The following is a 22,362-nucleotide window of genomic DNA, read 5'->3' on the forward strand; positions in this document are numbered from 1 at the left end:
CCGATTATAAGTAGAAACGCCGTTCTCTCTTTATGAAGCTGTCGTCTTTAACGGGTTTGGTAACGCACGCTCCTTGCCCCGGATAATGCAGTTACATGCTTCATGCCAAATCAGGCGTATCGTGCTTCGTGGCCCTCGGTTCTTTCCAGGTTATCGCGCGATATCCGTCCTGCAGATTTTACGACAACGACGACGGTTACGATTAGAACTATACTATGTCCGCTCGTAATATTCATATTTTACAACGAAATTAAAAAAACCCACGTACGCCTTCCCTCCAAACACTTTTCATTAATCTTATCTCTTCTCTCGTAACAATTAATCGCTTTTGTACTTTAAACTAGAGTACACTCGACGATTTAATTCAATTTCATAAGCAGAAACAAATCTATCGTCTTACAAATGAAAAACACGTTTCCGTGACTCCGTCACGAAAACAAAAAAAAAAAAGAAACAAGAATTGTAACTGAGAAAGACAAAGAGAGAGAGAGAGAGAGAGAGAGAGAGAGAGAGAGAAAGACTTTAAAATTAAATTCGTTTTGTTTACAGGATACTACTTCATCGTCTAGTCGATTAATAGGAATAGAGAGAAAAAGAGAGAACTTGGCCGACGGCGAAGGTGATGCTCCAGGTGAGCGGATACAACGAGCCCTGGGCGGCCCTTTTTTCTTCTTCTCATTCTTCTTCTTCTTCTTCTCCTCCTCCTCCTCCTCCTCCTCCTCCTTCCCTTAGCTCTTCCTATTACCTTTCTCCCTCTTTTTCTATCTCCTTTCTCTGTGAACGTTATCGAGAAAGAAGAAGAACCATAGTCATCGCCGTTGCGTCGAGTCGAAGTGAAGAAGAAAAACGAGTAATAGTAACGTCCTCGTCGTTGTCGTCGTCATTCTCATCGAGAAAGAAAAGTCGAAGGACGACGAGTAAAACGAAGAAAAGGTTCGAAACTAGTAAAGGTAATAAAGGAAGAGGAAGATACGAAGAAGAAGAAGAAGAGAAAGAAGGAAAGAGCGCCTCGTCGAAAACGGCGCTCTTGTTACGGCGGCGATAGGAGAGAGAGTTATGGTGGCTCGCACATGCAATGACTGTGGCCGCAGCCGTGGCACTGTGGCATCGTGCCAACCTCTACAAGGCGATGGCCTGCGTCGTCCTCGCGCTCATTGCTGTTCAGTATCTTCTAAGCGGAGTATTGGATCGTCGATCCATTGAGACCATATTCACCATTAATGCTACGAGGTTAGACATTAAGATTATTCTTCTTATCCTTTTAATTCTAATTTTAGATCAACGCTATTAGATTAACGCTCGAGATTATTTGCTTATTTTCATTGATAGTGAAAAGTTGTCGTAAACTTTACCTGCCATCCCTTCGAGATTTCTTCTTTTTTTTTTTTTTTTCTTTCATTCTTTTTCTTTTTTGAGATTCCTCTCTTTCGTACATACTCCATGGCCATATGTGCTCGGATTCTTCGGTTAGAGCTTTAATATGCAACGTGTTCTTTTTTTAGAATCTGACCTTTAAAGGGAGAGTAAAATAAGGTCGTTAATGTGCGTTGTAATTTCTTTTGGAGACTGATGACACGCTGACCCAGTTTGTTTCTTCAAGAACTAGCGATTGGGAAAATCGTTTGAAAATTCTTTATCGTTGATGAATTGGAGAGATTAAATGGAACGAAGATCGTTTCGTTTAATTTGATATGCTTGAAGTATGGGGAATGAAGAATAGGAAAAGTATCGATGGACGACGTATTAAATAATCCACAACTGGAATTATCAAGCCGCGTATCGCTTAACCCGAAGCAATCGAGTGTGTAGGGACCTTTCCGTTAGACCGATTCTCCTTCCTTTGAGCATCGCAGACAACCGTGAAATCTCATTATTAGGCCGGTAACGAGCCGAAGTAGGCTGGTAACGTTGAAAACTATTACTATTACTACTACTACTGATATTACTACGTAAGAGATGTTACGTTTACAAACGTCTATCTATTTATCGCCCATACGACAAACCATTCTTCAATGTGTTAGAAAGCCAAAGGCGAACATAGAAGTGCAATTTGCGGAGCCAGGTAATAGGAAATAATCAGATCTGCGTTGATAATATCGACTATAACCATTCGCTTCCTTCGCTTATTTTCTACTAATACTCTTATTTTTTTTCTTTCCTTCTCTTTTTTTTTCTCTCTTTTTTTTCCTCTTTCAAATTTTCTCTCCTGTAAACATAATTTTCATCGAAATCAGAAAATTCGATCGATCGGAGAAACGCAATAGTCGTCGTCGTCGTCGTCGTCGTCGTTGTCGTCGTCGTTGTCGTCGATCAATGCCTAACTTAATCGTGGCTTTCTCGCAAAGAGTAGGTTAATCTTAATCTCGTTATCGTTCCCGTTGACATGACTGTGGTTGTTCTTCGTCATTCTTGTCGGTGTAGCGCTTCGCCCGTAATGAAGGGAAATTTCCTTGGAAATCCATGCTTTATTCAAGCTTACTCTTGTGGACGTAAGGTGTACGTGATCTCATTATTTCGTTAGTGGCCGAGTAGATTGCCTGTTTACAGAGTCGGTTGGCTTAACGATGCTTAAACTTTCAATGGATTCCGCCTGGGCAGACTTTTTCGATCCGTTATACTTGTCTTCCATCCCTCACCCCTTTTTTTTTTTTTGTTTTTTTTTTCCTCACTTTTTCTATATTTCTTTTTTTCATTTCTTTTCATCCTCTTTTTCTTTTTCCTCGTTGATTTCATTCCTCGTAGAGAATTTTCTTCATTTCAATTCTTTCTTCTTCTCTCTCTCTCTCTCTCTTTCATTTTGTTCTTTTCTCTTTCGTTGTTTTTCAAATATAGAGAAAGAAGAGATTTTTCGTTGTAATAGCCGTATTTATCTTCGCGCTCTTACGTTTATTTTTCTCGGTCGATACGTCCATTTATCATCTAATCATCTCTCGCATGGTACTCTCCTCGATAGAAACGTTATTCTGAGTTTCTTTCCTGATAGAAAACGTTAGATCAGAGAGAAAGAGAGATGAGATAAAAGGGGGAAAAAAAAAGTAAAAGAAATTGAGAGATGGTTAGCTTTTATGTTTTTCCTGCGAATAATGTGCGACTTCATGCGTGTTACTAGAGGCTAAGGTCGTTTTCCAAAAAAGAAAGAAAGAAAGAAAGAAAGAAAGAAAAGAGACAAAAAAAAATACCCAAGGTTCCTTCGTTTCGCCGTAGAAAAATATTTCTCAAAGCCGTGAGAAAACGTCTCTAGAATTTTCTCTCTCTCTCTCTCTCTCTCTCTCTCTTTCTATCTCTCTGTTTTAGTCGAAATATAAAAATACGAGAATATATATATATATATACGTACATATAGGAAACGAGAAAGAAGAATTTTATGTTGATTCGATCACTTAGAGTCGACCGCATCACGACTAATGGAATTTACATTCTAGAATAAAAATAAGAAAAAAGTATTTCTCTCCCTCTCTCTCTCTCTCCTATTTTCTCATTCTATTCGTTATACGTTAAAGTAGTAGATCGATATTAATTTTCTCTAAGAGCAAAATCAATTGGAATACATTATAGTCTTTTAAATTGTGCTAGTAGTGTATCCTCGGTTCGTAAAGAAAAAAAGTTCGTGCTTTCTATTTTCTTCTTTTCTATAATCATATTATTTTACCATTCCCTTCGTTTCTTTTCATTAGAAACCCAAAATACAATGTAAACTCGTGTAATTATTTTTCGATACAATCTTTATAACGCGCAAATGATCAATTTTGTAAATAATTATTTTCGTTCAATGGCACTTTGTTACAAATGCATTTTTCTTCTACCTTCAAATCATTTTTTTTTCCTCCCATTCTTCCCCAATATATTATAATAAAAAGGGAACGGGAACAATAGAACAATTTTTCCAAATTGCCCGATAAAATGCAAACGTTCTCGTTCGTTCTTTCGTTCGTTCGTTCGTTCGTTCGTTCATTCGTTCGTTCTACCGTCGCTATTCGATAAAAACGAAATAACAAAATGTCGAACGTTACGTCGATAATATGATCGGACCGATCGCGTTATCTCGTATTCTGTAATTTCGCACGTTTCACAATCAATCGCTAGAAAACCGTTCGAATATTCTCGGACAGACAGCATGTGCTTATATGTACATATGTATATATGTATTTACGTACGCGTCGATTTCCCGCGTTAATTCGTATTCGAATGCATTCATTCATATTCCTCTGGATAAATTCCATCTCTGTCTTTCTCTCTCTCTCTCTCTCTCTCTTTCTCTCTACCATTCTCTCTGTCTCTGTTCGTCTGTCTGTTCGTCCATCGACCGAACAGAGAGACAAACGACGTTCCTCGTAATTTCTCGAACGTCGCAATTGGAATGTCATTATAATACTAAGCACGTCCGAATCGTGCTTGTCATATTAAATCAATTTATCGTTAATTCGTTCGTTGGACTCTCTCTCTCCTCTCCCTCTCTCTCTCTCTTTCTTTTTTCTTTTTCTCTTTCCTCACCGTTCGTTTATGGCGAGAAAGTCAAAGCCACTCGCGTTATCAGAATCTTACGGTATTCTTTCGTTAAATGCGGGTAATAGAAATTATTATATCCATGGTTTCTCGACTAGTCATCGAATTTAACGATATTGGAACATTTTTGTATACATCATGGATAAACATAGATTTATTCGTTTGTCCGCTGGGGAAGTTAAAAAAGAAAAGAAAAAAAAAAAGAAAAAAGAAATAAATCAATAAAGACATTAAATGAATAATAGGAATGCACGTACGTAATCGCAAAGGTTTTTTACAATTTTTATTTTAAATGGTCAATCTCTTATTCTCTCTTTCTTATTCAACTGCATTAAAGGGACTTTATTTAGTAGCAAAGAAGACAGCTGGCGAGTGTCACGATGAATCACATTTGGTTCTCGGTACAAGTTCTTAGTAGAACACTATCGAGATAAATTCCAAGTCTGGCACGATGCCTTAAGATCTAATCTTGTCCTTTAGTAGTACTCTTTCTCTCTCTCTCTCTCTCTCTCTACTATGTACAAGAAGGATTCGTTCTTCATGTAGAGGTGCTTCATTAAATATAAACGAACTAACTATTCGAAGGACCTAAAAAAAAAAAAAAAAGAACAAAGGAAATCTACGTAGTTACAACAAATGACGTTTAATAATTATCAAAATCGATATCGAAATAACCTATTTGATAAATTTGCATTTCGAGCAGCATGAAGGAGGAAGATCGGAGGGAGGAGGAGATATTGAAGAAAAAAAGAAAAGATATAAAGTGACGAGTTTATTATTGCAATGAATTATAAATTTGTATTAATGCAGAGATAAAAAAAGTTTTTAATTGTCGATTGAATCGGTCGTATTCAATATACTTTGATAGGTACTACAAATATATAAAAACTACAACCCCTAAAGAGAGAGAGAGAGAGAGAGAGACAGAGAAAGAGATTGTTTTTGAGTACTCTTCTATCCACACACACACACACGATATTCTCTTTGAAGTCGTTGACATCCCGCTCGCTTGTAAACACAAGCATCGAGTGTCTCTTTATAATGACATACTTGGAGGTCGTCGTACACAATCTATTGAAGATCGTTATCGCGAACAGACGGGCTTAGGAATTTTTTGTTGTTGCTGTTTCCGTCTTTTTTTTCATCACCGTACATACATATATATACACGTACGTTCAAAATGATTATCCTTGATGGGTTCTCGCACACGATACCTAAGAGAGCACGCGAGATGAATATTAGAATTTTCTTGTCACTTCTACTCCTTCGCATCTTTTTTTCCCTCGCTTTTACATCACTTTTCTTTCTTCGTTCGAGCTTACGGCTCGTCTAGCGTAAATGGTAAGCTCTTTCATAAATTCATTTTATACGAACGAGTAATTCTTTCCCACGTTGAATAATAATAATAATAATGGTTGTTATTATTATTATATCGTAGCTTTCAAAGAGAATATTTATCGAATACGTTTCAATACATTTTAGTGAATAACGATGAACGAACAAAAGCAAAGAAAAATATTTTTACCATTTTTCTGCTTCTAGATTATTTTCTATTTTTCATAGAAAGCTACGTTAATTTACGTTTTTGTGTTGAGAATATAAAATAATTGGTTAAGGGGGAAAAACAGAGAGAGAGAGAGAGAGAGAGAGAAAGAAAGAAAGAAAAACAAAGATATACATTGTGTCGGCAAAATTTCGATAAAAATTAATAAATCGGTAACAACATTGTTGTATCAAAAAACGAAAGAGAGAGATATGATATTAAATGAAGTGTACATTTTTTTATGCCTCGCATGTCTTGAAAGTCTGTTTTATTAGAAATTTCTTTTCTCTTTGAAGAAAAGAAAGGAAGAAGAGGAAGAGAAAGAGAGAGAGAGAGAGAGGGATGAGGGATTATTATAATAGCCTCGAAACGTAATACTTTTTAATTTACGAGAAACTCTGAACGAATAACGAATGAGTAGCAAGAATTTACAGTGGTTCATACGTTGTAAATTTAAACGCTCAAATATCGCTCGAAAGCTTTAAAGCTAACTTCGCTCGAGGTGTACCTCGAGGGATGTCGAAAACGAGTGGAGAATTTTCTCGAGAAATTTTCGCGATTTTCTAGGAAACGGAGAAACCTATTATATATACAAGATATATATATATATCCTATATATGTATACGTACATATGTATATATACATAGTCAGATATATATAGTTGTGCACGACTATTCTGGCTATATCGGATTTAGTTGTACCATTTTGTTATTTTATTTCACCGTCGGAAGATAGACACCGGTTCGCGAACAACGTGACTCTCCATAGAAATCTGCTCTTTAAATCGTCTCTGTTCTTTTTCTCTATCTCCCTTCCTCCTCCTCCCCCCCCTCTCTCCTTTCTCTTTTTCTATTTTATAAAAATACACGGAGAATTCCATTTTTGGCACATAGACCGTACCTCGATGAAGGCAAAATTTTTAATTTATTTGTCTTATCGTTGCAAGCTTTTAGAAATTTACCTATATCCCGATGGATGGATATTATTTCGATATCGTTTAGGTATATATATATATATATATGTATATATATATTCCTTCATTGATTTTCCTATCGATCGTTACAAATTCATTAAATTGAAAGTTATTGTATGTCATGCGAAGTGACACGAAACAGACAGCTTACTAATTAGATGTAAATGGTATAAATAGACTAATCTCTGGAGTAAGGATACGTGTGTAATGTATATAGAAGAATAGTATCCGTATATATGTGTACATAGGTATATGTATATATATATATATATATATATATATATATATATATATATATTTTATCGCGCATAGATGTGTTTATCCAATGGTCAGTCAAGTTTTAACAAGACATAGAGAAGATATAAAGTTAAAGAGAAAGATAGATAGAGATAGAGATAGAGATAGAGATAGAAATAGAGAGAGAGAGAGAGGGTTGACGCGTTCCAAGGAACACATTCAATGTTTCCCTGAAAGCAACGTCGACGTAGGGTTTACAAGTGGAATCGGATACATGCTACGTGATTGCCGTCCTTGCATGTTCAATTTGCATGCATATGCATGCGAATACGAAACCGTCGGTGTACTACGGATCATCTGTCTATCCCACAGTTAGTAGTACCTTCCTATTGGCATATATCAATGTGTATTTTTCAATAAGTTCTCTCGACAATAGATTATAACTTAACGAATAAGAAAATAAAGAAATCTCAGTAATATAATGAAAATATCTGTTTGGAATACTTTGCTTGATATTATATCTCATTGATAAGTGCTTTTGATACATAAATATATATATATACATAGGATGAAAATTTTTACGTCCTTCCTTTATTATTTATACCGAAAAAAATCGACCATTGTCTACCGTTTTTTTTTTTTATTGCTACCGTATTTTTTATAACTTTATTGTTAATAATTCCTGTTAGGATCGATCAATCATTAAAAATCATCGGTATTTTCATCGACCATGTGGTTGGCACTTTAGCGAGAGGGTTTTGATTTGTGGTTTTTTTTTTTTTTTTTTTTTTTTTTCTTTTTTGTCGAGTCACAAAAAGATACAAAAAAGGCAATGCATTGTGAAACGAACGACGACAATCGACGGTTTCGTGACACAATCCGAAACGTATGTGAGCGTTCGCATGTCGCATGTTACTATCGAATTATGCGATTCGAGCAAAACATGTACTTCTATACCTCGAATTACAAGCATTTATAATAATTTCAATGAAAATTGCACGCACAACGTGCCGCCAACAGGATATAATACATATCCTGAGATGATTTTGGCTTGTGTGTGCGTGAAAAACGTCCGTAGGATAAATTCATTTCAATTTGAGAAGAGAATCCGTTTCGACATCGTACATACAGGAAAAATATCACCTTCTCTAGGAAACTTGTTCTCTCTATTTCTTTTTCTTTTCCTTTACTGTTTTATTTATATATACTTTTTTTTTTTGTTTTTTCGTTTTTCTCCTTACTTTCTTTCCTTTTATTTTTCTATTTTTCACGGTAGTCATTATTCACAAGTTGGCTGCTATTACTATTATTCACCGAACGTTTCGTATCCGGTAGGTTCGATCGATCTAGATCAGGAGATGCATACAAAGTATCCATGAAGAGTTAAATGATACGACATTACGAAAAAATATAGGCAAGGTGCAGCATTTATTAAAGTATAAATATGTAGATATCCTGTACCAATTTACGTTCGATCGATGGATCGGAAAAACTCTCTTCGTTCTCTCGAGAATTTTCTTTCGCACTCTACATTATAATTACTCTCGCCGAACTCATCGATTTAAGTTAACATGTTCCCTGCTCTCTCTCTCTCTCTCTCTCTCTCTCTCTCTCTCTCTCTCTCTCTCTCTCTCTCTCTCTCTCTCTCTCTCTCTCTCTTATGTATTATAGTGTAGAGTTAAAGATAAGACACCAACGAGGAGTTTGATATTATCATCTGTTTGCTAGTTGCATATTCATAGAGTGAAGTTATAAATTTACAAGTAGAACGCTCTCTTTTTTTTCTCGCTCGTTCTCTCTCTTTCTCTCTCTCTCTCTGTCTCTCTCTTTCTCTTTTCTTTTGCACCATTTAACGTCCTGACTTTCTTACGATTCATTTCATTATCTATCATAAAATCTGTATTTATATTATTTGTATTTTAATTAACAGAATATTGCTCATCATTTTTTTTTTCTTTTTGATTGTCGTAGCTCGTCCATCGAAAGAATATAAGTTATCTTATCGGTTATGATAAAGAAAAGAATAATTAAAATATTCGATAAGATTAATTCGATCAATAAATTGTAATATAATCCTCAATATTGATCGATCGAATATCATCCTACGTTCATACATATTTATATATCTTCGATAATCTAATCAAACTCGACGAGTATACTCGGCGATCTTTTACAGAATGTGATAATAATAATAATAATAATAATAATAGTATAATGATTTAATCAAGAGCAACGAAGTCATTCTCTCCATTATTTTTTTTTCTTCGTTTTTTTTAACAATTTTTTTCGTTGGGCTTTTAGTCAACTAGATATAATCAAAAAGAGAGAGAGAGAGAGAGAGAGAGAGAGAGAGAGAGAGAGAGAGAGAGAGAGAGAAGGAAAGGTAGAAAATAAATTCGTAAGAATTAATCGAGAGAAAGTGTTTGAGAAAGATTGTAAGAAAAAAGGAACAGAAGGGTAAAATAGAAAAGCTTTCGATTCAATATCCGCAGTAATATTTCTTTTTTCACGTTGACAGGGCTTGGTAAGCGTAGTAGTTTATATCTCGGACGTGACCGTTCACCGTTCTTTCCTAGCGTGGTCTTCCAATCAAACTGTCCTTTATCGCGATGGTCGAAGCGTGAAAAAGACGAGTCTCGTCCGGAGACCGTGATTTCGTTGAAAACGTACATACATACAAATACATGGATAGATACATAGATACGTATATAGATACATAGATATGGGTGGAGAGAATTCTCGGGACGGTAAGAAAAAGGAAGAAAAAGGCCGCTGCGATGTTGCTACGGTCCCCGGAAATTGCCATTGCAACGAACAGAGAGGATGGGTTAGAAGAGTAAATGAAGGTTCTCCTAAAATCTCCTGAAAAAAAAAAAAGAACAAAAAATCATTCTTGAACTTTAGCGAGAAAAAAGAGAGAAGTTATGGAAAGAGAGAGAGAGAGAGAGAGAGAGCACGCGTTTCTCTGCCTTTCTCTTTTTAAATCAAAACCGGGTAAAATCTTAATAAAAAAAAAAATAAAAAAATAAAAAAAATGGACAAGAAAAAAGATATAAACTTTTATTTTTTGTCTTCGTTTTATTTAATAAAACTAGTGCCTAATAAAAAAGGACAATATATAAAAAATTTATTAGGAGCAGTAAGAGTCGCGTACTTCCTTGTTCTTTATTTTATTGAAAAAAAAAAAAAAGAGAAAACAAAAAGGATAACATTTGTTCACGAATGCCAAGAAAAACGACAGATGGAATTATGCTTCATTATCTCATAATCTTCCCCGACACTTAGAGAACATTCGAACTCGTCAAAGTCGCGGGCATCCGCAATTTTTACCGTTACGATCAACACAACTGCAACAACGATTATCGCAGAATTTTTTCATCCTCGAATCTCTTACAATTCTTGGCCAAACGTAATCGTAGGAATAAGGGGAATAACGGTTCCAAGACACTTTGAACCGCATATCGCGATCATCGTAATCAAGGCTCTCGTCGTACGATCAATTTCCCGACAATTTCTTGACTCCTCGCAATTACCGAATACTGCATCGTCAGTCCGTGAGAAGCGAGAAAGGGATACGAATCCAAGGACTTTGATTTCTTTCTTATCCTCTTCTTTCTATCCCGGAAATTATCTCTGCAGTCTATCGAAAAAAAGAAAAAAAAGAAAAAGAAAGAAATAAAAGAAGCAAAAATAAGAGGAAGAAAAAAAAGAAGAGGTTGTTAATGACACTTGAAACCCCACCATAAATAATGGATAATTCAAAAAAATGAAAAAGAAAAAGAAAAATATACGATTATAATATTAATAATACAATAAATTATACGCGGATAATTTATACGATCCAAGGTAAGAACGTAGAAAAAGGTTCGCGTTTTATCACCAACGATGATTAATCCGTCCTCTTTGAGTTGGTAGTTTTTTATGGAAGGAAAAAAAAAGAAGAAGAAGAAGAAAAAAAAAACTTGTGTGCATCTTTGGAGTTTATTCCAGTCGAAGGATATCCGGGTGATTTGCTTAGACATAGGCAGATACTACCATTAAGCTAACTGTTGGACGGTCGATCGAGTTTCTAATCGTTAGACAACTCCCAGTGTGGCCGCACGATTACGAAATGGTGCATAGTCAGCCGCGAGGTAGTAATGGTCGCGCTTGCACATGGCTCGCACAGGTTCCCTGTCGATGGATAATTAGCTTCCAAGGGATAGCTCGATGCACCGCTAGATTTGGTATTAACCGTCGATCGATATCTACCATGCTCATCTATTTAACCTCTGTGTAGTATTATCTCTCTGTATCTGGAATCACGTTCAAGGCGAGAACTTGATGGTCTTCGTTCGTGTGCCGTGTTATTAGTATCTACTCGGAACAATCTAATTACGTTATATCTATCAATGAACGGATTACAGAATATCTCGTGGTATATTAGATAAACACCGTTTCGATTTATGCTAATATATATATATATATATATATATATATATATATATAAAGGATAACCTATTTTCTGTTAAGTAAACTTGTTTATTAATTTTAAATGTCTCAACCGTGTGACTTTCAGATACGCCGATCGGACGTATAGGAACCATCCTCGTGGATTGATCATATACGGTCCAGCGACCGTGTCTAGCGTTTCCAAAGGCGACAACAACAACAACAACAACAACAATGTCACTTCGAAAATATTCCCATCAGCCGGCAAAGGGGATAATGGTGGAAGTGGTCTCGCGAACATTACCAAAACCGAAGCTGGAGTATTTCCGACGAACAACGTCATTGGGTTGTCTCCTGGAAGCTCACCTCAATATGCCTCGAATGCCACGAATAACGCGACGATTCAACAATGTCCCCTTGTATCTCCAAATCTCGGTAAGAGAAATTAAATTTTATCGTTTACATCGAAATACATTCGTCATATTCGTAAATCTATGTATTATATATATTTCTGTCGTTGAATATTTGAAATCATTGTCAATCTCATTTATAATATTAGAAAAATATCTGATAAAGAGAGAAAGAGAGAGACAATGTTTTTCAAGTTTGCGCAACGTAATAATGGTCGTCGCGAGATAAAAATAATGGTCGTCTTTAAAAAAAGAGAATGTTCCCGAGGAGATCTTTCCAACAGCTTCCTCGTCCTCCTCCTCCTCCTTCTCCTCCTCCTCCTCCCCCCTTCTTTCTCCTCTTCTTTTTATCCGTAGTCGTTTGTCTTTGCACTTCCTACAAAGCTTGGAAAATAAAAGAAGAGAAGGACGAAAGAAGAAGGGTGTCTCGGCTTTTCTAACGCGTACTTCCTTCCGATTCGATTCTTCATGTCTCTTTGATCTTGTCTATTTGCACGCTAGCAGAGCTCGTTAACCGAACACCGAGGGAAACAAAGGTGGAGAAGAGTGGTGGCGGCGAGTATTTACCTCGGTTAATCGATGGACTTCTCTACCCTCTCGAAATCCACCTCCTCGATTCTCCCTTCTTTATCCCCCTCTGTTCTTTCTACGTTTACTTCCTCTCAATCAAATATTTTAAATCTATGATATTTGATTTGGTTGATAAGTGTAAACGTCCGCGCGACATAAATGATCCGATCGTTTAACTACATCGATCAATTGTTGTGTCAATTTTCCTTTTTTCTTTTTTTATTTTTTTTTTTTTTTTCTTTCTTCTTTTTCAGTTGGTCCAGTGGCCGTTAGTAAAACTCCACCGGAGATGTCGGTCATTGAAAAAACGTTCATCGAGGTGAATCCAGGTGGAAGAGGATGTCCAACGAATTGCGTAGCGAGAGATCGCGTAGCCATTATTATTCCGTTTCGTGATCGGCCACAGCATCTGCAGGCGTTACTCTTCAATGTGCATCCGATTCTCTTGCGTCAGCAAATCGATTATCAGATCTTTGTGGTCGAGCAGGAAGGTGAGTTGTTTAGTGTGTTTCTTTCTTTTCATTTTTTTTTTTTTTTTTTTTTTTTTTTGTAAACAACACCTTTATCATAAATCGATGCTTATCATATTAAATACAAGATGTTTCATTAGATTCTAACAATCTTTCTACCAATCAATATTTATAACCATTCTTTCTTTTCATTCGATATTTTCTTGTACGTGTTAAATACACGTGTGAAAATAATTTGAGCCTATCGCAAAGGTGTAGCACGTTTCTAATGTCAAGCAATAAATTTCTGTTCGTAGAGTGTTAGTGAAATAGAAAAAGAACACACACACATTCTCGTAAAGTATTAATTTAAAAAGTTCATCAAAGAAGACGTTCCAACGTTCTGTTTCATATCTCTTATCATTATACTTCATATATTCAAGTAATTGTAACAAATTTAGCGAGTTGTCTTGCAGTTGATTGCATACACGTGTTGCTAAAGCTGCGCATAATGTATAATGAGTATATATATAAATATGCATTATATATATATATATATATATATATATATATATATACATATGCATATATAATGTATACATAAGAAAATTTTCCCTTGAGTCGAGAGGCGAAGCAGGATGAATAAATAAACGAAGAAGGGAAAAAAAGAAGGAGAAAAACAAGAAGAAACAGAAAAAAAGAAGAAGGAGATGCAGACTCGTTACTAAAAAGGCTTAGAAAAGTAAATCATCGAGCAGAGAAAAAGAGTAGCGAACATCGTGGATAAAATCGGCAAAGCCAATGGGATCTTTTTCTTTCTTTCTCTTTTTCCCTACGTTCTAATATTAAACGTGCGATTCGTCTCTGTCTTTCACAGCCACTTAAAGACTCTAACCGTTCTTTTTCTCTTTCTTTTTATTGCACGTGGACCTTGCAAAGAAGTGATGGATATAAACGTTTGAAAAATCCACCTGGGATTTGTTAAAAGTTTACAGATAGAGAGAGAGAGAGAGAGAGAGAGAGACGACAGCGATCGTTTCACGAATGTTGCCTCGTAACACCCAACGTTTTCGAAAGATTTATCGTTTTTTTTTTCTTCTTGTATCCTCCTCTTTCACGTTAAAAAGAAACAAATACTTTCTCTCTCTCTCTCTCTCTCTCTTTCTCTCTCTGTCTTACGTCGAACTTTGGTATATCTTAACCTTGTTTCTCTCTCTTTCAACGAGAATTCTATCCAAGAAGCAACGATTCTGCATGTTACAATGAATTCCATTGAAAGACAGCTATTCGTTTAAGTAAAAATCCTTGTACAGAAGAGAAAAAAAAATGGGATTCAACCGTAGCTCACTGTCATCACTCCTACGGGAAAATTAGCTTTATGTTAGGCTTGTTGTTACGTAATGTCACGTTAGAACGTAATTTAATCGACTAATGCAAGTCGAAAGCAAGTCGAAGAGATGCCGATAACTAGATTTGCTGCAATGCGGTATATGTCCTCGTTCGACCATTAGTTATTTCTTAATCAGACATCGTTAATCAAAGTATATAAGTCTCCTAGATAGCTATCATCCTTCCTGACGGAAATGTTTCATTTTTTCTTTCTTTTTTCTTCTTTGTTTTTTTTTTCTTTTTTTTCCTTTTTTTTTTTTGGAATATAAAACATCCAATGTTTATCATCAACCATATTGTAGACCGAGGCCAAAGCTATATGATTTATCTTAAATTTGTATTATTATTATTATTATTATTATTATTATTATTATTATTATTATTATTATTATTATTATTATTATTATTATTAATATTATCTCGTGATCGTCTATCTTACAGCTGTGACGATGTTAATGTTATCTTGGATACCTTAACGGGTCTTTAATTGTCTCAAATGGTCCGCACAAAGTTTCATCCAACAGCTGCTTTGAAATTCAAATCCTTTCTTCCTTTGCAAACTGTCTGTCTTCTTCATCCCTTTCAGAGGTCTACGAAGATTCGAGATTAAAGAGCCTAGCAGTAGTCGGCCACCGAATATAGTTTGCTTTTATATAATTGCCAACGGAGTGAATATTCCTTGCATGGAAATAAAGACGAGAGTAGCGAGCTACAAGTAATCTTTTGATCATCAATAACGTTACTGAATGGTATTGATTATAGGATTAAATGTGTTAATCGACAAGACCATTCTTTTCTTTTTCAATCCATAGAAAAAGCAGATTTTTATCTTCTTCGAACAAATAATTGCTCTCTCTCTCTCTCTGTCTCTGTCTCTGTCTCTGTCTCTCTGTTTCATTCTTCTTTCTTTTGTTTGCCCTCTTCGGACACGACTGTAAAAGCGAAGTTCTTTTCGAACGAGAAGATATTCTTTTACTTCCATTTTCCTTCGTAGAGAGATGAGAAAGAATTAGTTTTTACAACGACCAAGTCGACCTTTTTAATGCTTTCTTCCCTACACGTTCCCTTTCTTTTTTTTATATCTCTCAAAAGATAAGCTTTTCTCTTTTCACAGGAGAAAACTGAGAGAAAAAGAGAGAGAGAGAGAGAGACATTTTCAGTGGGTTAGTTATTGCTTCTCGATACGAAGCGCGAACTCTTACGAGGTTTATCTTTCACTGAGAAAATTTTCTCTTCGAGTTAATAATCAAAAGTTTCTTATCCTTTATATTTGACTTTGATTTTTTTTTTTTTTTTATCCGTGCATTCAAAAATATAGAAAGAAAGGAAGAAAGAGAGACAGACAGATAAATACAAAGAAAAAGAGAGAGAGAGAGAGGGAAGAGGGAGAAATTCTTCTTATCTCAATTCAAATTGTAAAAAAGTTGGACGGAAAGACAGCTCGAAAGATTTTCAACGAGATGATTCCTTTGTTAGTAGGAAAAGTAATTACGTTTGAGGTACTCACGAACTCTCTTTCACGTCTTCTCTCTCTCTCTCTCTCTCTCTCTCTCTCTCTCTGAGTGATATCTATATAATGTATAATTTATTTCTCTCTGTTCGATCGTTCGATCCTCTCAAGATGGGTTAAGGTTTCTTCCCTCGAAGAGAGAAATCCCATTGACTCAATGATAATGAAGGATCAATAAAGAGAAAGAGATGTATATATATAGTCTTAAAAGAGGATAGAAATATATCGAGATCACTTTTGCTCTTTGTCATTTTCTTCTCTGATCATCTTGAAAATAAAGATTCCATCCTATTTTCGATAGAACGAAATAAAAAACGTTCGATTATTTTATTTTCTATTCTTTTTTCTCAAATCACACAATTGCTTTTCAACGATTATATTCCCTTTCATCCGTTTAATTCGAATGAAAATTCAACCGATTAATATAATATCATTGCGTATAATTACGGTTATTACAAAATTATAGTTTCACATGAAATAATTTCTATCCGTTAAACTCCATATCGAATCGGTTGAGTAACATCGAAGATATTAGTTATTACCCGGTTATATTTCTGTCTATTAATAGGAATTTCAAGCAGCGCTCTATCGACGTTTATTTCCAATCGATAGGGATTGGACGAACTTGTTATTTCGTCAAAGAGGATATTTATTAGAGATAAAAAGAGAGAGAGAGAGAGAGAGAGAGAGAGAGAGAGAAATTGAATCTTGATAAATAATTAAAAATGTATGAAAATTTGAATGTTCGCGAGAACATAAATGAAGTTCGTAATTCGATCTTTTTCTTAGAGCAAACGATTGACTTGTCTGTTTTGATCGTATATCCTCCGAAGCAAAGCTCTCGAGGCATCGTGTAACAAGCAGTTAGGGTAATACGAGAGCATAATAAGATAGAAGAGAAGAAGAAGATGACTCTGGAGCCCTTTCCACTTGTTTTCTCGATTAGAATATTATTTCAACGTGTATTTCGTTACGCGAAGAGTAAAACCGGCTCTCTCATTTACTGGAAGAGAAGGATGCTGCTGCCGTTGTTGTTGCGGATATCTTTGCGAAACGAGTTTCCTCCTCTACAGGAACGACTTATGATTAACGAGCTAAACTCGTCTACTATGGAAATACGAAGATGATACCTGCTGTTTGCTTGAGAATAGATAAATGAAGAAGAGAATGATGATTGGATAAAGGACGGAAATATAAACGTAATGCTAATGTGAAAAGGAGAGAAGAAAAAAAGGAAAACAAAATTTAACATTAAATCAGCTGATTTATTAATTAGAAAAACGTTTTTTCGTTACGATTAATAAAGTATACGGTAATAACTAAGAAAGGATACGTCAGAGGTGATGTTATTATTTCTTTTTTATTTTATTTTTCTTTTTTTTCTTTTTTGTTATATCCGATGTAATTCATCATAGTATCCTTTCTTCCTTATGGAAAAATCCATTTTTCTTGTGAAAAGCACAAATTCGACGAATTCAGGAAGAAAGAGAAAAGAAGGATTTATGATGGAAACTTTAGATATTACGTTAGATAAAATAGAGTTACTGTTGCTTTTCACGTATTACGATCGTTCTCCTGGTCTCTCTCTCTCTCTCTCTCTCTTTTTCCTTGAGATTACATAGTCGAGACCGTCCACGAAATCGATATATGTAAATCGATCGATTCTCCTGGGACACTTCCTATAGAGATAATGCTCTTGTTTCGTCCGTTGAACTGGACGAACGAAAAATCGCACTGAGAAACGTATATACATAGATACATAGATACATACATGTGTGTGTGTGTGTGTGTGTGTACATGCATGCATGAAGAGAACTCTTCCTCTTTCGTCTTTTATCGCATCTTGTCCTGTCCGATCCATATAAATCTCGAGGCTCGAGTATACCTACACCGAGATTTATTTTATATACACGCACGTTATGGATGGCTTTTAAAGGAGAAGACTCGTAAGGCGTGAATTATAGTTAGAGCGATCAAGCGTTAAAGACCCTCCCTCCCCTCTAACATATTCTGTCGACTTTAAATCACCGACCAATGATGTAGAATAGAGAAAGAAAGATTCAAGGAAAAAGAAAAGGAGAACATTTTTTTATCTCGTTATATTAATTTTTACTGACAAAGGGAAATAAAAGTTAGAGAAAATATATATCTACACAATTTTTGATTTTTTTTTCTTTTTAACAAATTATAAACTCTATATTTTCTATACAATATGTGTGTGTATATATATATATATATATCTAAGTATATATAAAATTTTTAAGAAAGAAAGAAAAAAAGAAAGAAAGAAAGTAGAAAGCACTCGAGCAAAGTTTTTGAGGTAGCTCTCTTCAGACATAGAGCGCGAAAGTGCTGGGAGTCTAACTGGGTCGATTAATCTCTCACGTAAGGGATGCTGCAAGCAGCACTTTGCACACACCGCGAAAGATCACTGTGGCTTGTTCGCCACCCTAACCTCTTTTTAGCCGCGTAGTATCTACATACGATATATGGAACAAAGCAAGGAAAAAAGCGTGGTTAGAGATAGAGAGAAAGAGAGAAGAAGAGTCCAAGGAGAAAGAAACTTATCCGAAGCGCCTACACGGTTGCCCTACATTTCAATATTTCTCTCGCCCTCCCTCTCTCTCTCTCCCTCTCTCTCTCTCTCTCTCTCTATCTATCTATCTATCTTTCTCTATTACTATTTCAGACTTTTGCACTTTTTCCCGTCGCATCAGTCCAAGCTCTCTATCTTCTCTATCTCTTTCTCTTATTTTAAAGCGAAGATAAAATGTGAGAAGTTTTAATTGAAGTTGGAGCAGCTTTATTTTTTCTTTCTTTTTCTCTCTCTCCCTCTTTTTTTTTTTTTTTGACTTTTCTTCTTTTTCCTTACTTCATCTTTTTCAATTTCTTTCAAGGACCACGGAATTAAGGTCCTTCGCCTTCATCCATCCATCCATCCATCCATCCATCCATCCGTCATTCGCGAAATTTATTCTATTTCTTTTTTTTTTACTTTTGTTCGTATTTTCTTTTTTCTTTTTTCTTTTTTCTTTTTTCTTTTCCTTTAATTGACAAAGTGTTTTTGGTTCGTCGGTTGCAGGTACCGGAGCATTTAATCGAGCGATGCTGATGAACGTCGGTTACGTGGAAGCCTTGAAGGAAAGAACATTCGATTGCTTCATTTTCCACGATGTCGATTTACTTCCGGAAGACGATAGAAATCTGTACACCTGCCCGGAACAACCCAGGCATATGTCCGTCGCCGTTGATAAGTTCAGATACAAGTATGATTTCTTTTCCTTGCGATAAATTTATATATATACATACACACACACACACATATATATATATATATATTTTTCGTGATGTAGAACGAACGAACATAATTTAAAAGCAATTAGTTCGGGTTTGAAATGCCGAAACGATGAACACAGAACGGAAGATAATTATTTCCGAACGATAGCAATTTCTCGTCGAATAGAGGTAAAATGGGAATTGTGATGCGGACGATAAATAATTATTACCGTAATTAATTAACGCACGTATCATTAACTCGTTATATTATGTACGATCGTAAAACGTTCTATATCGGCTTTTCTTCATTATCTCGAATTGATTTTTACTGTATATTTTCTATAAAGGGAGATATGCACGTATAATGAAAAATTAAATGGAAATTTCGTTTGAAATTTGATTTTCTCGAGGCTCCCGTATGCCGACCTTTTCGGTGGTGTTTCCGCTATGTCCCGGGAACATTTCAAACTGGTGAACGGCTTCAGCAACGTCTTTTGGGGTTGGGGTGGCGAGGACGACGACATGGCAAATCGTATAAAGGCTCATGGTTTGCATATATCTCGTTATCCTGCTAACGTAGCTCGCTACAAGATGCTAACGCACAAGAAGGAGAAGGCTAATCCAAAGAGGTAAAAGGAAAAAAGAATCGATTAAACAAAAAATCATTGTTCTTATTTACGATCTTTATTTCATATTTGTTAAATTACATTTGAATGCAATTTCTGATGTAACATTTATACAACGTATTATCTCAATAATCTCATTGCAGTGTATAACGTAGAAAAATATTCATCGGCAGAGTGTACAGTAAAGAAAAAATCCGTCATCGTTCCATATACAAATGTACTTATAGTCCGTTCAAGTCTGACCTTTTGCCCCCTTTTAATATCAATCCACCATATACACTAGAGAAAAATCCATCCCAGTTCCATTGTTGAAAAATCCATCGACTTCCATTATCTGTATGTCCGAGATACAAGTAAAACCGTCAACACTAGAATATGACAATCGAGAAGAGAGAAGCACTTTTATCCACTTTTTCTTATCTCTACTTTCTTCTTCTTCTTCGTCTTCTTCTTTTTCCCTTATCTCTCTTTATACGTATTATTGAGCGATATTATCATTCATCCGTAGGTACGAGTTCCTGAGGACAGGGAAGAAGAGATTCGCGACGGATGGTCTAAGCAATCTTCAATACGAGCTGATCGATAAACAAAAGCCAAAATTGTATACGTGGCTTTTGGTACGACTGACACCACCGCAGCCCAGCTGATGGCTACCATGGATCGGTTGAAGGCTCTGGGAATTTTCTCTCATGGCCTTATCAAAATGATACAGAGTCCGCTTTCTTTTTCAGAACGTTCCTCCATCTTTCTATTTTACGACTAATGCTCGATAAAACTCGCACAGTGGGATAAATTATCTATGAGCGTCCGTTGTTTATTACGTGCGTGCGTGTGTACTTTCTTCTTTTGTTTCTTTTCTTGTTCTTTTTTTTCTTTTTTTTCTTTTTTCTTTTTTCTTTTTGTTTTTCTTTTTTTTTTTTTTTTTTTTTTTTTTTTGTTTTTTTTTTGTTTGAACGTTCTCTAAAGAAAAAGAAAGAGAATGAACAAGATGAAGAAGAGAGCGAAGACTTCGATCGGTACGTTTCGTAATACGAAAACGAACTTCCGCACTGTTGTTGTTGTTGTTGTTTTCGATTGTATCCGGCGTGCGCGTTTAGATAACTCGCGTCTATTACTACTGGTTTCCCTTGAAAATCTTAGCACCGTTAGAGGGGTGCGACGACGGTGGAAACGTCATTGCGTGATATATTTTTATTCCTCATATTTTTTTATTGCAACGATAGGATAACGAGTGCGATTAGAGATGTAACGAAAGAGTTGACGTGCCAAAGGAGAGAGTGAAAGTGAATCTAAGAAAAAAAAAAAAAGAATGAATAACAAGGAAGAGAGAGAGAGAGAGAGAGAGAGAGAGAGAGCGTGTGCATGGAATTTTTATGATTGAGTGCTTGAACGACGGTAATTCGGTCGGATAAAAAATTCCTTAGAATTAAATAAAACAAAAAGACGTCCACGTTATCTCTGGATCTCATTCCGAATCTTCTTCCTGTTTAAATTGAAAAAAAAAGAAAAAAAAACAAAAAACGAAAAAAAAAGATAAAAAGATAAAACAGAAAAAAAGAAAACCAAGAAAAAACATAAGAAGTATGATATCACACAAAAAAGACATGAAACGGGAAGAAGAAATAATTTTTTCCAATCGCGGAACGTCGTCTATCTACTTAATTAAGCTAAATAACTTTAGGATATGCTTGGAAAAAGAATTTACTTAGCTTATAATTAGTCATTATATTATCATGTATATATATATATACATACACACACTCACACACACACACATACGTACGTACATACACACACACACACACACACACACTTCTATTTTTTTATATAAAACAACTTTTAAAAATCGCGAATGCAGTGTCCACCGATACCGTGGACGTTCGGTTTACGTCGTGTCGTCCGTTTGCACGAGATATCAATGAAATAAAATATCAAATGAGATTAAAAATAAAAAAAAAAGGACAGAGAAAGAGGATAGGAAAGAGAAGAAAGAAAATAATGAAAAAGAAATGAAGATAAGCTTCCTTTTGGATCATCGACGCTTCCATTTTCCATGATTCACACGCAACGCAATTGAGAGGCAAAATTTCATCGCGTGGATTTACAAATAATATAAATATATAAATATATATATATATATATACACACACATCATACATATATATATGTGTATATATATATTATAACTTATATAATAGCAAACGCATAAATATAATTATCGAAAAAAAAGAAGGGAGAGCTATAGAATGAGAGGTAGAGAGCGCGGGCGCGTATGTGTAAAAGACATTAATTAATGAACATTAAGACATTCGCGTCCAGCTAAATTGTTAAAGTGCATTCTCATTATTCGGCATGTATCATTTCAAACAACTTGTCTAAACCATGAAGTAAGAGAAACACAATACATTATAAAAATTTATTGACCCACAATGATATCCTTCGCGA

General features: G+C 35.4%; 1 protein-coding gene across 11 annotated transcripts in view; it reads left to right on the top strand.

The window, feature by feature from the left end:
- The window catches only part of LOC118448876 (beta-1,4-N-acetylgalactosaminyltransferase bre-4), a 68,578-nt gene extending 47,306 nt beyond the window's left edge, over positions 1–21,272 (top strand). For 9 of the 11 annotated variants that reach the window (XM_035882775.2, XM_085660706.1, XM_035882774.2 and 6 more), the window contains 6 exons: positions 550–1,230; positions 11,815–12,122; positions 12,922–13,158; positions 19,098–19,281; positions 19,702–19,920; positions 20,426–21,272. In XM_035882775.2, the coding sequence (XP_035738668.1) occupies positions 1,076–1,230; positions 11,815–12,122; positions 12,922–13,158; positions 19,098–19,281; positions 19,702–19,920; positions 20,426–20,564 (1,242 nt within the window). In that variant the 5' untranslated portion in view covers positions 550–1,075 and the 3' untranslated portion in view covers positions 20,565–21,272. The remainder of the gene's footprint in view (positions 1–549; positions 1,231–11,814; positions 12,123–12,921; positions 13,159–19,097; positions 19,282–19,701; positions 19,921–20,425) is intronic. The other 2 variants (XM_035882773.2, XM_085660704.1) reach the window with 2 other exon arrangements.
- Positions 21,273–22,362: the final 1,090 nt, after the last annotated feature.

The sequence above is a fragment of the Vespa mandarinia genome, chromosome 12 (genome assembly GCF_050613455.1).
Source record: "Vespa mandarinia isolate Hongniang chromosome 12, ASM5061345v1, whole genome shotgun sequence".
NCBI lineage: Eukaryota > Metazoa > Arthropoda > Insecta > Hymenoptera > Vespidae > Vespa > Vespa mandarinia.